General features: G+C 39.9%; 2 protein-coding genes across 2 annotated transcripts; both read right to left on the bottom strand.

Annotated features, from left to right (window-relative positions):
• Positions 1–7,708: 7,708 nt before the first annotated feature.
• Positions 7,709–9,485, bottom strand: wu:fa19b12 (uncharacterized protein LOC560551 homolog). Its single transcript, XM_048243859.1, has 2 exons — positions 9,023–9,485; positions 7,709–8,638 (listed from the first exon to the last, which is right to left on the bottom strand). Exons 1-2 carry the CDS (start codon positions 9,398–9,400, stop codon positions 8,489–8,491), a joined length of 528 nt encoding a protein of 175 aa, XP_048099816.1. The 5' UTR covers positions 9,401–9,485; the 3' UTR covers positions 7,709–8,488.
• Positions 9,486–9,667: 182 nt separating this feature from the next.
• carnmt1 (carnosine N-methyltransferase 1) lies at positions 9,668–15,788 on the bottom strand. The gene is made up of 8 exons (XM_048244491.1): positions 15,624–15,788; positions 13,558–13,753; positions 13,215–13,381; positions 12,988–13,128; positions 12,349–12,527; positions 11,495–11,608; positions 11,013–11,116; positions 9,668–10,358 (listed from the first exon to the last, which is right to left on the bottom strand). Exons 1-8 carry the CDS (start codon positions 15,764–15,766, stop codon positions 10,173–10,175), a joined length of 1,230 nt encoding a protein of 409 aa, XP_048100448.1. The 5' UTR covers positions 15,767–15,788; the 3' UTR covers positions 9,668–10,172.
• Positions 15,789–16,073: the final 285 nt, after the last annotated feature.

Raw genomic sequence — 16,073 nt, 5'->3', positions numbered from 1 at the left:
GAAACGACCCAAATTGAGTCACTATGGGACAGCAAACATGTTGGGTTAGAATGACCCAGCAAGATGGGTTGGTAATTTAACCCAATTTGTGGGTAGCTTAATAAACCCAGATATTGGGTTATTCTGACAGGGATGTTGGGTTACAGTGACCCAGAAAATGGGCATGTCCTTTTAACCCAAGAATGGTTTACATTCACCTATTTAGTTGGGTTCATTTGACCCATCAATTATTTTGAATTATGTTATGCTCATTTTTTTAGATTGCGGGTTATAAGCATATAAGCCATTTAAAGAAGCAAACAAGTTTAAAGAATATAATACTGACAATTTTGAACAAATTACTCACTTAGTACTTCATCATCATTACTCATCTATCACTAGGCTACTACTTATTTTTACGTTTTTTTTTTCAGGAGCCAAAACATAACACATTTACTCTTTACTAATATAATGAGATGTAATGAAGAAAATCTTAAATCTTAAATTAAATTCATTTAAAATGCATAAAAAGTTAAAAACCAGGAAAAAGCAGTCATCATACCAGAACAAATAGATAAAAATAGATAACAGAGCGAACATTTAAAGTGAACCATAAACCCGGGGACCCGGTTCAGTTTCAGCACAGTCCTTCCAGTCTTTCTCAGTCGCTTTCTTATTTAATCCAAACAGGCAAAAACTTTGTGGCCATTGCAAATACCATGAAGGGAGTTGGGACTTTTGTTCCCAATTCATAGATGACACATTTGGAGGAACTTTCAAATAGATGAACATGGGCAGCTGTGGCCTACTGGCATGGGCGGATTATGAACTTTCGGGCCCCTGGGCCCAGATGTATTAAGGGCCCCCCACTAATTGTCGTATATGTGGGAGGGGGGGTTTGGGGGTCCTCTCCCAGAAAATTTTTCATTTGTTTGATGTGATTTCCTGTATTCTTGTGCATTTTGGGGATGGCCAATACTAAATTCAATCAGATTCATAGCCTACATCCTGATTTGTTGATATTGAGGCAATGATTCCATGCAAAGGCTTGGGCTTCAGGGCCCCCTGACCCCTTGGGCCCCTGGGCCTGGGCCCGGTAGGCCCGTGCAGTAATCCATCCCTGCCTACTGGTCAGCACTTCGGACTTGTAACCGGAGGGTTGCCGGTTCGAACCCCGACCGGTAGAATGGCTGAATTAGGTGCCTTGAGAGCACCTGTGCCGGGATTAGTGTGTGCTTCACCTCACTGTGTGCTGAGTGTGTTTTACTAATTCACGGATTGGGAAAGAGAGTGATCAAAAGAGTATATATACTTATATATACTATACATGGGCGGGGAAAATTAACATCAAAAACAAGACATCAATAGCAACAAATGCCTGGGACACTGTGTGTTCATCTCCGAGGCAAAGGTGGCCACAGGTCTGAGGGGGCCATGACGGGGGCTCCTGTCGGTAACAGCAGGTAGTGCCATCGGGACAGGCGGACTTTGCTATGGACGGTAGAATAGCATGTATCTGTTGGAGATTGAGTTCCAAACCATCAATGGAAAATAACCCAGCATGGGCTAACATAACCCAATAAATGGTCAAACTGCCACAACCCAGTAATTGAGTGCAGAAATAACCCAGCATTTTTTAGAGTGTAGTTTTTGGTTATGGGAACGTTAGTTTTTGGTTCCCTGAAGGTTCATTTTTGAGTAGGTTTTGGTTCCCATGGAAAGTTTGCTGAACCTTCCGTTCTGAACGTTCTTATATAAAATATTGCAACCTTTAGAGAACCTTCCCCTAACGTTCCCTAACCGTTGCAACCTTTAGAGAACCTTCCCATAACATTGCAACCTTTGCATACTAATTTTATTATTACTTTAAACTAACTGCATGAGCAGGAATGCATTATTATATATTAGCAGGAATGAATAAACAGGCACAATTAATTTATAACTATATATTTATTATATAAAAGTAAAATGATCAAAATACAAAAACATATAAAAGGTCTAAAAATATATATAAAAATCAGTTAGCCAAGTATACTTACACAAGGAATTTGACTTTGGTAGGTGCTCTATACATTCAACAAATAGACATACTGTACGTAGGGACTTGCCTAAAAGGACTTTGGTATATCCAGCTACATACAGTATATCCACTAGTAGACTACACCACTGCCGCCGAGTGACTTGCCTAAAAGGACGTAGGGACTTGCCTAAAAGGACTTTGGTATATCAGCTACATACAGTATATCCACTAATTAGACTACACCACTGCCGCGGTGACTTGCCTAAAAGGACTTTGGTATATCCAGCTACATACAGTATATCCACTAGTAGACTACACCACTGCCGCCGAGTGACTTGCCTAAAAGGACTTTGGTATATCCAGCTACATACAGTATATCCACTAGTAGACTACACCACTGCCGCCGAGTGACTTGCCTAAAAGGACTTTGGTATATCCAGCTACATACAGTATATCCACTAGTAGACTACACCACTGCCGCCGAGTGACTTGCCTAAAAGGACTTTGGTATATCCAGCTACATACAGTATATCCACTAGTAGACTACACCACTGCCGCCGAGTGACTTGCCTAAAAGGACTTTGGTATATCCAGCTACATACAGTATATCCACTAGTAGACTACACCACTGCCGCCGAGTGACTTGCCTAAAAGGACTTTGGTATATCCAGGCAACCTTTGCATACTAATTTTATTATTACTTTAAACTAACTGCATGAGCAGGAATGCATTATTATATATTAGCAGGAATGAATAAACAGGCACAATTAATTTATAACTATATATTTATTATATAAAAGTAAAATGATCAAAATACAAAAACATATAAAAGGTCTAAAAATATATATAAAAATCAGTTAGCCAAGTATACTTACACAAGGAATTTGACTTTGGTAGGTGCTCTATACATTCAACAAATAGACATACTGTACGTAGGGACTTGCCTAAAAGGACTTTGGTATATCCAGCTACATACAGTATATCCACTAGTAGACTACACCACTGCCGCCGAGTGACTTGCCTAAAAGGACTGACTTGTACACTAAAAAAAGTAACGGTAGCCTATGTCTTATTTGTAACAACGAGCAGGTTAACACGATGACACAAAACATACAATGCTGCAAAACATAACACGTTGTGAACAGCAGCAAACAAGACAAACGAGCAATGTGCTAGCTGGTAAATTACAAACTTGGCCAAATCGGAATATAACAAAGCCCTACAAGTGAAAGGACTTAAGGTTAAACCTCAAAACCTTGCATTACAACCACTAGGCCTACATCATGAAACTGTAACTAGTGATGGGACATTCGACACTGAGGCACAGATAGACAGGTCATTTGCTGGAAACATTAGGCCTAGTTTTTGGTCAAAGTTTTCTCCATGGATTCCTGGTCAGAACCCCTATTGGAACAGATTAAAACTTGGGGCATGTTGAATTCTGTCCAAAAATCCAATATGGCCGCCGTATTCCAAAATGGCACATTTTTACACACTTTTTCCTATGCTATGGGGACATTTCCAGTACAAACAGTGTCATTTTAGCAAAAAACTGTCCTTTTCTATTAAATACATATTTACAGGGGTTAACTGATGATTTTAAAACCCTAAGTATTTTTCTAACAATTTTAAATCATTAAAAAAAAGCATAATTTTGTCAGATATTTGTCAAATATCAGAAATAATCAAATTTCCTTCAAACATTAGTCTCTTACAGGTTAAATACAGTTCAAATAAATTGGGTACCTTAACTTAAACAGATTAAAACATATGGTATTTAGTCATTTTCCCAAAAACTCAATACAAATTCAATAAAACATATGGCAAAATTTTTTATCCCCAAAATGGGTCTACACATTTGAAAGCCTAAGCTAGAGGTTTTTTTTCTATTAAAAACATTTTGACAAATGTTAATTGATATAAGAAACAAGATAGTTCCATAAAGGTGATGGAATTACAAAAAATACTATTTTATCACTTGGCTAGATATATTGTTACTATTACTATATTAATAGTAATACTTAGAGCTGCTGAGAGAAAATTATGTAAATCCAGAGATGGAAATGGTCTTAGTAACTACCAGTCTTTGCTATCATCTTTTTCATTCACTGTTAAACTTGCAAAAAAGACATTCTATCTAAAAGAGCATGAAAACTTTCAAGTCTCTTCAATCCTCCACCACTTACTTCACTGTGTTGACTTTTATTTTCACTGTTTACTTCAGTTTTGTGTTCCCGGTTTAAAAGTTTTGTGTTCCCGGTGCATTATAACATTATAACTTGTTATAAATACACAGTAACACACATATTATCATCTAATGTTGTGATAGACCTTTGTATCAACTTGTGTTCTATTGGATATAACCAGTTTTAAACTTCCATTTGGTATTTATGGCCTGCAGGCCTCATTGACCTGAGCTCATGCAAGTCAGAAAGGGGAAGATTCCATTGGGGAAAGGGGGTGTGTTTGTGTGTGTGTTTTAATGTACAGAATTGCATATACAGTCCATCTGATCAATAAGTATGTGCCTGGACTCAATTTTATACACTGACCATTTTTTCACCCATTAATTTCTAATGGCCAGTCATTTTTTACTGAAAATACACATGGGTGTTCTATAAAAAAGTTAAATAAAACACTCAAATTGTTATACAAAATATAAACATTTGTTTTGTGTGTTCAGATGCCCTGTGTTAACAAAGCCAAGAAGCCTCATGGTAGTGAAAATAAGTTAACAATATTTTTTAGAGAGAAGAATTGTCAATCGGTCATATTTGACTGCACACACAACAGGATAAGTGCTCAGTTTGATGAGCCTATAGGAGAGCTTTGCCTGTGAATTGTTGGACTCTTTCTCTCCTCTTGAAGAGGTTTCTCTACTGCTTCAGCAAAGTCATCCAACAACATGCCCTTTGGATTCTGTGTCTATTCATCTGCAGTCTGTCACACCTGCTGTTCTGCCAGCAGTCATGCATGTGTTTAATACGACTACACTCAATTCTGGAATAGTTCCTTCTTCTTTTAAACAGGCAAGGGTCTTGCTAAAAGTCTTTGCTACAAAAAACTACACTTCGTACAATTGATGAAGAACTACAGACCTGTCTCTTCCTTTTTTTGTTGGCTTTGGAGGAAGTGTTCTTCAAGCAAGTCTATGACTTCCTGTATCAGAGCAAACTGCTAGACCGTATGCAGTCTGGTTTCAAGAGTGGTCATTCTACTGAAATTGCTCTGTCTGTGACTGAAGCATTGAGAGTAGCTAATGTAACCTATTTACATTTACTGTTCCTGTTTAACCTGCGTGGTTCAGCCCTGCACACGCCCGGACTCAAACCCGTAAACAGCAGCATCTCAAATCAGGAGTCTGCTCAGTCATCACAGTATTAATTCTACTAGACTTCCCTGCAGCCTTTGACTGTAAACCATGACATTCTCCTTTCTACACTGTCTGAACAGGGGATTTCTGGGAAAGATCTTGGTTTGAATCCTACCTTAAAGGGCGTTCTTTCATTACATTACATTACATTTAGCAGACACTTCTTGACCAAAGTGACTTACATGTCAGCTATATTACAAGGGATCACATTGTCCCCGGAGCAACTTGGGGTTAAGTGCCTTGCTCAAGGGCACAGCGGTGGAAGCCGGGAATTGAACCGACAACTTTCAGGCTACTGCACGCTAGCCCAGCTCCTTAACCACTACACTACCACCTTTCAGTGTTTCTTGTATCAAAGTATCATGACCTCACCACAGGTGTGCCATAAGGATCAGTATAAGGGCACTATTTACACCACTTCCTTGGGTGAGACCATTCACTCCCATGGATTTGACTCACTGCTATGTGGACGGCTTTACCTGTCTTTACCACCTAAGGACTGGTTCCCCATCAGATTTCTGCATGCCTGATATTTCAGTCTGGATGACAGACCGACACCTTCAACTTCATCTCTCAAAAACTGAGCTTTTGGTGTTTCCAGCTAAAACAGCTATTCCCCAACAGATTAACATCCAGCTTGACTCCTCTTCACTGACCCCAACTAGATTGGCACGAAACTTTGGCGTCATAATTGATGACCAACTTAATTTCTTTGAGCATGTAGCCTGAATTGCAAAATCGTGTTGGCTTGTCCTTTACAACATTAGGAAGATCAGACCTTATCTGATACAAGATTCCACACAACTTCTTGTGCAGGCCATGGTTGTATCTAAACTGGACTATTGTATTTCACTGTTAGCTGGCCTGCCTGATTGTGTAGTAAGATCGTTGCAAATGATACAGAATGCTGCAGCACACCGGGTCTTCAATCAGCCAAAGAGGACACATGTAACTCCTCTCCTACTCTACCTTGACTCCTTATAATAGACCTTGGCCTATAGGACACTTACTGGATCTGCTTACAGCTATCTTAATTCTATGATCCAGCTGTACATCCCCAACCACTCACTGGGGTCATCTGATGAGCATCTGTTGTGTCGACCAGCCATAAACGCTAGATCAAATTCAAGACTCTTTTCCTCAGTGGTAACTCATTGGTGGAATGAGTAGCCCAGTGCTCTCCTTCCTGTGATAGTTTAGGCCCAAAATCCCACATTTTGGGGATATTATAATTTAATGAGACAGGATAGTGGAGAGTGACAGGAAGTGAGTGGGAGAGAGAGTCGGGGGTGGGATCCGGAAAGGACAACAGGGGTGGGAATCGAACCCGGGTCGCCGGTGTACGGTGCAGGCTATTCTCTGTAACCTACTGCTCTAATTTAACAAAACATGTGTTACGTTACTCAGCAATCATTGTTGCTAAAGAACTTTTCAAAGTTTTGAAGTCAAATTTCAAATGTTTTTTTTTGTTGCATAAGCGTAATACAAATCCCTCGTAAAGTGACTCACGGGGATTGAACCCACGTCGCCAGATTTATCGTCCTTATCGTTACCTCTACTCGTAGAGACCTCCATCGATCACCTGAAAGCAGTGACGTGGCCCTACTGGCGTGGGGGTTGGTCTACGTATAAGGGTTGGATTACAGTCTATGATTGAACCAGAGGCTGTCTTGATTGAACTGATATAAGTGAAATGTGAAATGAAAGAAGGGAATTTTCTTAGTTGTGAAAAGTGTTCCTAATACCTAATACGGTAAAAAAAAGCACAAGAGCATTTTTTTTATTTAGTAAAATTGATATTAGCCTAAAATAAATATCATCTTGATATGTTTATACCTTACTTAGATTTTATAAGACCAATAATTTGAGTGGATCTAAATCAAGTGACTGCAAACATGTTATATGTTAGGCCTACTTCAAAAACTGAAATGGAGCTGGTTTAAATAAACATTTCAAAACCGCACTAAGAACAACCAAAAAACAACGAAAAACAACCAAACGGAACGTTGTGTGGAGGTACAGTGCAACCACAGGAGAACGTTTCAGTTGGTTGGTTCCCTTAACGTTTAGGGAACGTTAGCGTTTCCTAAACATTAGTTTTTGGTTTGGTTCGAACTAACCTTTAGAGAACCGTGAACTAACGTTCCCTAAACGTTCTGTGTTAGTAGGGAAGGCTGACATGATGGAGCACACTTTAACTGGGCGAGGTCCCTTTTCTGAATTAATTATCTTAAAACAACTGTTACATCATTCCAAAGGAGCAAAGAGCTGGGTACAGATACTGATGACAAACAATAATAACAAAGCAAATTCTCATGAGACAAAACCACAAAATATATAGGGAAAACAAATTTAATTGCCAAAAAGCAATTACAGTACAGTATGGCAGTGGCAGTTCAGGTCTCTTACACTGATCAATTTCCACTAACATAATGCAAAACATCTGAAAACTGAAAAGGTACCAAATAAAACATTTATGTACTTTTATGTGAAGACAACACAGGATTTTTATTAGGTAGGCCTAGACATTCCTACTCCGCCTTGCAAATTGGTTCGATTCAATCAAGGCAAAGCATTAGAGCAAACAAAGTAGTAATGATATTTCGATGGCCTTAACTCCTCTGGAAGCTGAGTTGGCAACTCCTGACTATATAAAGTAACAGGTACCATTACAAACCCCTAACACTGAGCTCATCAATATTCACACTCCAAAAAAATCTAGTTCTCGGAGTCATGTAAAACTGCTATCAATGTATCTCAAAGAAATGTTGATATAAAACTCCCATTAAGCTGAATATTAAGTTTCAGGGGATGCAGTGAGTGATTATTGTTTGGTCATTTATTTAGGTCTATTTAATCTGTTTGTACACTGCAGATGTCCTAGTCTTCTAGGGGAGTATACTGTTCAGAAAGACACTGTTTGAGTGCACAACTTAGTCCTCCGGCTCAAATGCACTCATGGTCTGAACCAAAGATTCTAGATCTACAGCGCTACGCGTCTAAAGTCAGAGTTAAAGCTAACGTTAGAGCTCCGCTCTAAAATCTTTGGTTTGGACTGTACAGACTGTACTTCACCATCCTCTTCTCCCATCCTTCCCCATGACATAGTTTTTTCTTCATGTCTCCATGGATTCGCTGTCTCTGCTGTATCGTGCTGCTGTGGGCTCTGCGCTCTGCAACAATGACATGTCAAGCTCTGGCAGAGGGGGTCTCCAGAATAGGAATGTGTTGAAAGTACTCAAGTCTCCATCTGCTTTTTCTGTCACCTAGAAACAGAAGAATTGACACATTATTGTAAATGTCACATTGTGTGAGCATGGTGTAAAAAGTACTGAGCACTGTCTAACTCACACCTCCATTGCTTTTAAAGGACTGTCACTTATTTTAAAAAGCCCGTGCTAATGCTAGGCCTAATACTGCTAGCTGGATCAGTTGTGTTATGCGCATCGCCACTAACGTGTTCAGGTCCAGAACTGGGCCACGGGATTATTATGGAGCAGCTGACATTTAGCCTAGCCTACATAGATCTTCAGCGACACCATGTGATACATAATGCACGTTACATTCATTTATCAGATGTTCTCATAGCCAATTAGTCATAGGAAGCAAAATCTTCTTAACAATAAAAGTGTGACATGATATTTGTTTACATTTCGAACGTGTTCTGATCCTTGCAGGTGGGTCTCCTCGCGTGGTCGTTTCTTTGAAGCAACCTGCTGTGGCACAGATTGCGCGCGTGCCTCCTGGAACCTTCCAGAATTGTTCTCATTATCAGCCAAGGCTGTCCAGCTCATCTTGTTTTTAAACGACCTCTTTCGCGGTCGAGACGACTCTTGGGTTTCTCTGTCATCGAAAAAATTTCGCTTTCTGCAATGGCTACTTAAAAAAGATAGCAACGACGGTGCGTCTGCGTCATGGACAACTCGTAAAGCGGGCAACGCTATGTCGTTGTTGTATAGGGACTGGAAGCACAGTCTTTTATGAGGCGAATCATGGTCAATTGCTCCCTCTGCCCTCCTTTTCGTCATATGTGCAGATCACAGAAGCCTACTCAACTTTAATTTGCACCTGCACAGCTATCGTTACGAGATGCAGTGCCTGTGGCGCGTTTACCATTAAATGACGTCGAAAGTTTATGTCGTCACTTTACTGCGCCAACCGGCTGCTCCATGGCTCCCCCTAGTGGAATAGCAACAATCGAGCACCCTAAGAACCAAGAACATCTATGAAATTCAGTAATTCTTCAAGTATGCTTGCAGCAGTGCTTTCAAATAAATTGAGAAAGTAAGAACATATATAAAAACGTTCTGTTTATTGTAAAGTTGCCCATGATGTTGAGATATACTTCCGATATTCAATAATGTCCAATTGTATAGTTACTGGTAAAATAACTTGACATCAAGTAGTGACAAGTTACTCACATCCAAATCAGCATCTCAGAATAGCACCCTAAAATGCCAAAAAAGACTATTCCCCGGCCAATGTTTTTGTACACTGTAAGAAAATAAATAAACACTGACAGAAACAGGTCCTCCAAGAAGTGTGCAACAGAGGAACTCACACTATAAAGGGAGGACTACATAAAAGTGTCAAGAGGCACCTAAATGTGGCATATGTCCTTAGAAGCTAAGCAACGCCATTTTTCAAATGCAATGCAAGTGTCTGTTTTAATGGCTTCATAGAGGATGATTTTGCTGTCCATGATGACAAAAGCTTGAGTGGAATCAATGGCTTGTGCTTTAGAGTTTCAACCTTCTAGAGCACGGTGATTCTCAGGATAGTCACGTTCTCAGTGGGATGTCATGTGGCAGTCTGGTTGCCTCCTTCCGTTCGCTGTTGCTCCTCCTGGTGGCTGTCTCCCCAGTCCTGCTGGCCATTGCACAGATGGACTGGTTTCCGCATCACAAAAAACACACAGTCGTACAAGTACTTGAGCATAGAGCGGTCATTCTCTGTGTACGTTGTGGGGACTGATTCTCTTTCCGTCTGCAAGATTAAACACAAAGGAAGATCATGACACTTTGAAGCCATCTGTGGCAAACCTCTTCAGAAATACTGCCATCCTAATTGTGTCAAATCCTACAGGATTAAATTACAGCAGGGAAGTGAAGACATATCTAAAATTGCATTCCTCATAAATGTAGCCGGCTAAAAAGTTCATAAAAATACTTTCCAGACAATACCATAATTACACCTTCCTTTATCATGTCTATTATGTTTGAATTTACATATTCTCAAATGTTTACACATCTTTAAATATTTTTCATTCAACCTGCAGCTTTACAAGCCACGTCCAAAATGGATTTTGTAAGGAGTAATTGATCACTCATCCAACAGTGAGCTGGAGCTTTGATCTGATTTTACTGCACTGATGTGATGTGCCAATTCCAGTGCCACTAGTGCTAATTAATGTGCAGATTTGTGAAAGATTGTTAGTTGCAGCTCACTGAACAACATCAGTGGTAATATTGGAATTATCCACAAAGTGATCCTCAATTAAGTCAACCTATTTTTTTGCTAATATTCTCAATACGAGAAAAATGAAAACAGATTGAAAAATGGATCCAACTTTGTACTCATTCCTCCTTCACCGTCCCTACATGATGATGTAATATGAGACTCCAAAGAGTTAACATTTACCTCCAGCTGGAATCCATACTGTAAGATGGCAGCCTTTATGTCTTCATAGCTTAGCTCGATGGAAAGTTCATTTGCCATATTTTCAAAATGGTACAGTAGTGGTCCTAAAACGAGGGAATGCAGATATAAGTATTAGTAACCAAAAGAAGGAAGTGTTACATAGGCATACGGCAACTTCTGGGAAATAAGCTTACTTGACATCTACCCCAGAGTTAGAGGATACATACCCTTCTCTTCTCGGTGCATGTAATAACCCACTTTGAAAGTTCTCCCTTTTAGTTATAGGCTAACTGTTGTAACTCAGTGAGTTATGCTAAGTTAGGCTCATCAGTTACGGCACAGAGAGAGAAAAAGGATATGTATCCTCTTATCTAACTCTGGGGTAAACAGCAAATAAGCTCTTTTTCAAAATTACATGTTACTTTAATATTTTTAACTCAAACAATTAGTCATTAAGGGAGGAGTCACTGAAAGACACTGACCTAAATTGATCCAGACCCCGCCAGGTTTAAGAATGTTCCAGATGGTCTCAACATAGTCAATAACATTGTGGGCAGTGTCGATAAAGAAACAGGTGGCTATGCAATCCCAGGTATCTGCAAGGAAATAAAGTATTTCTCTATAAGAAAAATCCCCAAAGGTATGACACAACTTGGCCATGATGCCATGTCAGATCTTTGTCCACAAATGAAATGACACATTATACATATTTTCATTTACTTTCAATTTTAACCCAAAGTCCAAAAGGATGAATAAATACAAAAAACTGGCAAAAACTTGAAATAAAACAGTTAGCAGTGCTTAAAGGAACATGCCAACTTTTCGGGAAATTAGCTTATTTGCCATCTACTAAAGAGTTCAGTAAGAGGATACATATTCTTCTCAGTGCATGCAGTAGCCCAGACTGACACGGTTAGCCTATCCATAATCCACTGGAAGTGGGCTATTCCAGTTAGCCTATAGCTAAAAGGGAACTATAGGTTAACTGGAACAACTCACTTCCAGTGGATTACGCTATGATAGTGTCAAACTGGGTTATTGCACAGTTATTGTTATTATTATCACACATAGAGAAGAGAACGGTATCTATCCTCTTTTCCAACTCTGGGATAGACGCCAAATAAGATGATTTCACAAAAAGTTGCCGTGTTCCTTTAAAGCAAGGAACACATTTCTGTACTTGAAGTTACCATAATGTTCAAAGTGTTATGTATAATTATCTATTTTCAAATAGATAACTAGACCCACACTAGAATTCCCCCACCACATTGCCTGAAAACTTTCAGCCTTGTGTCTGGCATGTAAATAAAATCTGGCGATGGATGAGGTCACTTACCTGGTTCGGTGTACACTTCCTGGAAGTCTCCCGCCACCATGGAGAAGTTGGAGTTTGCCGGAAGACTCTGTGGGTCGACATCCGGGAAGGCAACGGGCCTAATCTGGTCTGAGGACCGTTTATTATTGCTGAACTGGTGCACCCAAGGATACAGGGTCATAGAGTTCTCCTTCTCACACCTGAGAGGGAATGCATGCAAAGGCTGGTCTTAAGACTGGCAGATATACTAGCGCCTCCCATTGCTGTGCTGGTCCTGCCTGCCTGTCTGCCCTCTTCTGGCTGTTTTCAGGCCAGTCAGAGCTTTTGAGGATGGACCAGTTCATCCACATCTACAAAGGAGAGCACATCGCTCAGACTTCAGAAGGAAACCACACAAATGTGTTCATGCAGGACGGGCTGTCTAGGGGATTCTTAAACATGTGTGTTAAAGTTAGATTCTCTGAAGGTCTCAGACAAAATGGTGAGCACAAGGTCTCTCAGTTCGGTTTGGAGTTTGGATTACACTCCAATGCCAACAATTTACAGGGTATAATCTGCTTAATGCAGCCACCACAGTTTATTTGTTTATAAACATAGCAAAATGTGCAAGTGCACATATTAAAATGCATTAAGCACTGAACACTGTAAGTAGAGGGATACCTGTTGAGCACAAAATGGGAGGAGAAGAGCATGAAGAAGCTCCACTCATTCCCCTGGCAGGTGTAGCCCAGACGCGCAATTTCCCACGCTAGCCGACCCAAACCAGCACCAGGCACAAGGACGCTGACCTCTGACACATCACTACCAACACAAGGAAATGTACAGAGACATTTAACATGTGCGCAAAAACACTTCAAATTCGGTAACACCGTTTCATGTGGACGCACCACTGGTCTGGCGGAAATTGTCTCTGTATCTCCTCAATGAGTGGCATGTAGCAGGAGTCTCTCTCAGCCTTGCCTGTGTCGCTCCAGTCCCTTACAAACTGCTTGATGGTAGATTTGAGCTTGTCCATGTCAAACGTGGAGGAAGGCCGCATCTTTCTCTGATCATCCTGAAACATGTATCAGCCCACAGTAATAAACTAATCTGATAGCTTACATGCACAACAGGACCGGTATAATGTTGTAGCTTTACTTTGTTGATATACTGAGAAGACACTATTAAATAAGTTTTTTTTTTTTTGTAACTCACAAATTTAAAAATGTCCATCTTTAATGGGGGACTCACATATTCACCATACTCCATGTTTTCAAACATGTGGACGCAGTTGTGGATGATGGCCTGCAGCACATCCTGGTTGTGGTCCACGCAGTGGCGGATCCTTTCCAGGTTGGGCAGGAACTGTGAGAGAAGCTGCTGGTGGTGCTGGGGAAGGCACCGGAACTGCCGCTCTGCCCGGTTCACCCGCTCCTGCACATGAACTCTAAAGACGCGCACGCAAAAGAGGAAAAAGAGAAAGAGAGTGAATAAAAGAACAGATATAACCTAAAACCAGCAAGGCCACCCCACTGTTTAAAAACAACTTTCATTTGTTCACTTATTTGTTTGTTTCAGCCTTTGATATATATATATATATATATATATATATATATATATATATATATATATATATATATATCTATATATATATCTATATATATATATATATATATATATATATATAAACACCTTTTCAATACTTTTATACTTATATAAGTGTTTCTTTATTAATTGTATACCGTTTTTCATTTAATATTTACATTCATTAATTTGGCTTGATGCTTAAAGGAGGAATAACATTCCAGCTACATTGCAAAGAAGACCTGTTCATTGGGGGTGTGAAACCAATCACATTTCACTAACATCCTTAACTAACCAGTATGTACACCCCCCATAAGTAGTTCTTGCCCAGGGCGACAATGTGAAGTCTTTAAAGATGGTCTATTTTTTTGTGTGCGTGCAACTATAATCGTGGTCATACCTTACATTGCCCTCAGGGCTTATTCATTCAGGTCAACCCAAGCTCATTTAATCTCTTGACTCCCACCCAATTTTGCTGGAGTCTTTGACGTTTTGTCTATACGCCAAAGAATGGCAAAATGGGAGAAATGATACATATAAAACAGGGAACATGAACAGCTGATGTGATTGAAATAAGAGCACTAACAAGGAGAAAAAAAAGTTCTATACACAAAAATCCCACAAGTTATGATCTCTCCTACTCGGAGTAGGATTTCAGTGACTCAGAGACTAGTCACTGTTCAGAAAATATATTGGGAATACTTGTGCCTACACATCTGTGTGGGTGCATGTATTCAGGACACATAATTTTCCACCTAGACACTATAATGGTAACGTACTTTTGAACCTGACGAGGAGGTTTTCATTTTATACTAAAAGCCTGGTCCAAAAAAAAAAACTATTTCGGTCAATGCCACCGATATGCAACAGTGAACAACAAAGTCATAACGTCAAAATAACTTACTGTAACACACTGCCACATTGTCCGTGTGGTAAAACTGCATTCTGCTTTCGAACAAAATGTTACAATCTCGCTTAGGCTACTAATGTATCATAGATAACTTTACCAAGGTTCTAGCCAGGGTGTGTTAAGGTTATCCTACCCAAATGCTCTTTTAAAGTATTTGTTTCCCAGTAAATGTATTACTGTAATTTTGATAAAAAATTATATTTGTCATTTTGGGGCATTCGTGGCCTACTGGTTGGGGCTTCGGGCTTGCAACCGGAGGGTTGCCGGTTCGATCCCCTACCAGTAATAACGGCTGTGCCCTTGAGCAAGGCAGGCACCACTGCTTCCCGAGCGCCGCTGTAGCAAGGCAGCGCACTGCTCCAGGTTAGTGTGTGCTTTACCTCACTGTGTGTTCACTGTGCTCACTAATAATAGTGATAAGGGATAAATGCATTAATAGGGATAAATGCAGTGACCAAATTCCTTGTATACGCAAGTATACTTGGCCGAGAAACCTGATTTACGATTTACATAAAGACAGTAACGTTACACTGACGCTGTATGATCTTAAAGCTTTAGTTTTGCTACTGTACATCGCAGCCTACAAAACGAGGGCTGCTCGCTAGCTAGCATGCTAGTTGTGGAAGTCGTTCGTTACAGACGTCCAAGTGAATCATGTCCAGACAAAGCAAAAACCTCCCAAGTTATACTTCACCAAAGCGTTTGACTATGTCAATTTGGCATTTCCTATCCAGCTAATAATTACGCTAGCTATACTATTCTGTTAGCTAGCGAGCTAGCTAGCTACGCTTACGTCCGTGTAAGTTACAACAAATTGCAATACCTGTAATATCTAAATGCATCGATAACTTTCCAAAAGTGTTGTCTTTCGAGTCTTGCTTCCTCTTCGGGGGAACATTTTATTCGTTCTCGATAAAAATATCCTTCTTCTTTCACGTTACCTCCTTCCCCCGTGTTTTCAGCCATGGCAGAAAATCAACAACCACAATCACTGGAGTTCTGTAATGTTAGGCGTAAGCAATCGAAAAAAAAAAATCGCCTCGCGCATGCACGCTGATGGATTTCAGCATAATCGATAAGTTCTTGCGTTTGTTTGTGAGGATGTAGTCCAGACAAACTAACTCATTTTGGAGCCAGAAATAGAAGTAATTGTAAAATATTTTTTCAGCATAGATCATTTCTAAGAGGTGTCCAGAATAACATACTAAAAGTCCTAAGAAATCCTAGTTGAGGACATATGTTTAATTCTCATCAATCAAAGATGTGTGCCAGA

This window comes from Alosa alosa, chromosome 5, assembly GCF_017589495.1.
Source record: "Alosa alosa isolate M-15738 ecotype Scorff River chromosome 5, AALO_Geno_1.1, whole genome shotgun sequence".
Lineage (NCBI taxonomy): Eukaryota > Metazoa > Chordata > Actinopteri > Clupeiformes > Clupeidae > Alosa > Alosa alosa.
The sequence above is the reverse complement of the archived record's forward strand: the minus strand, read 5'-3'. Positions and strand labels throughout refer to the sequence as shown.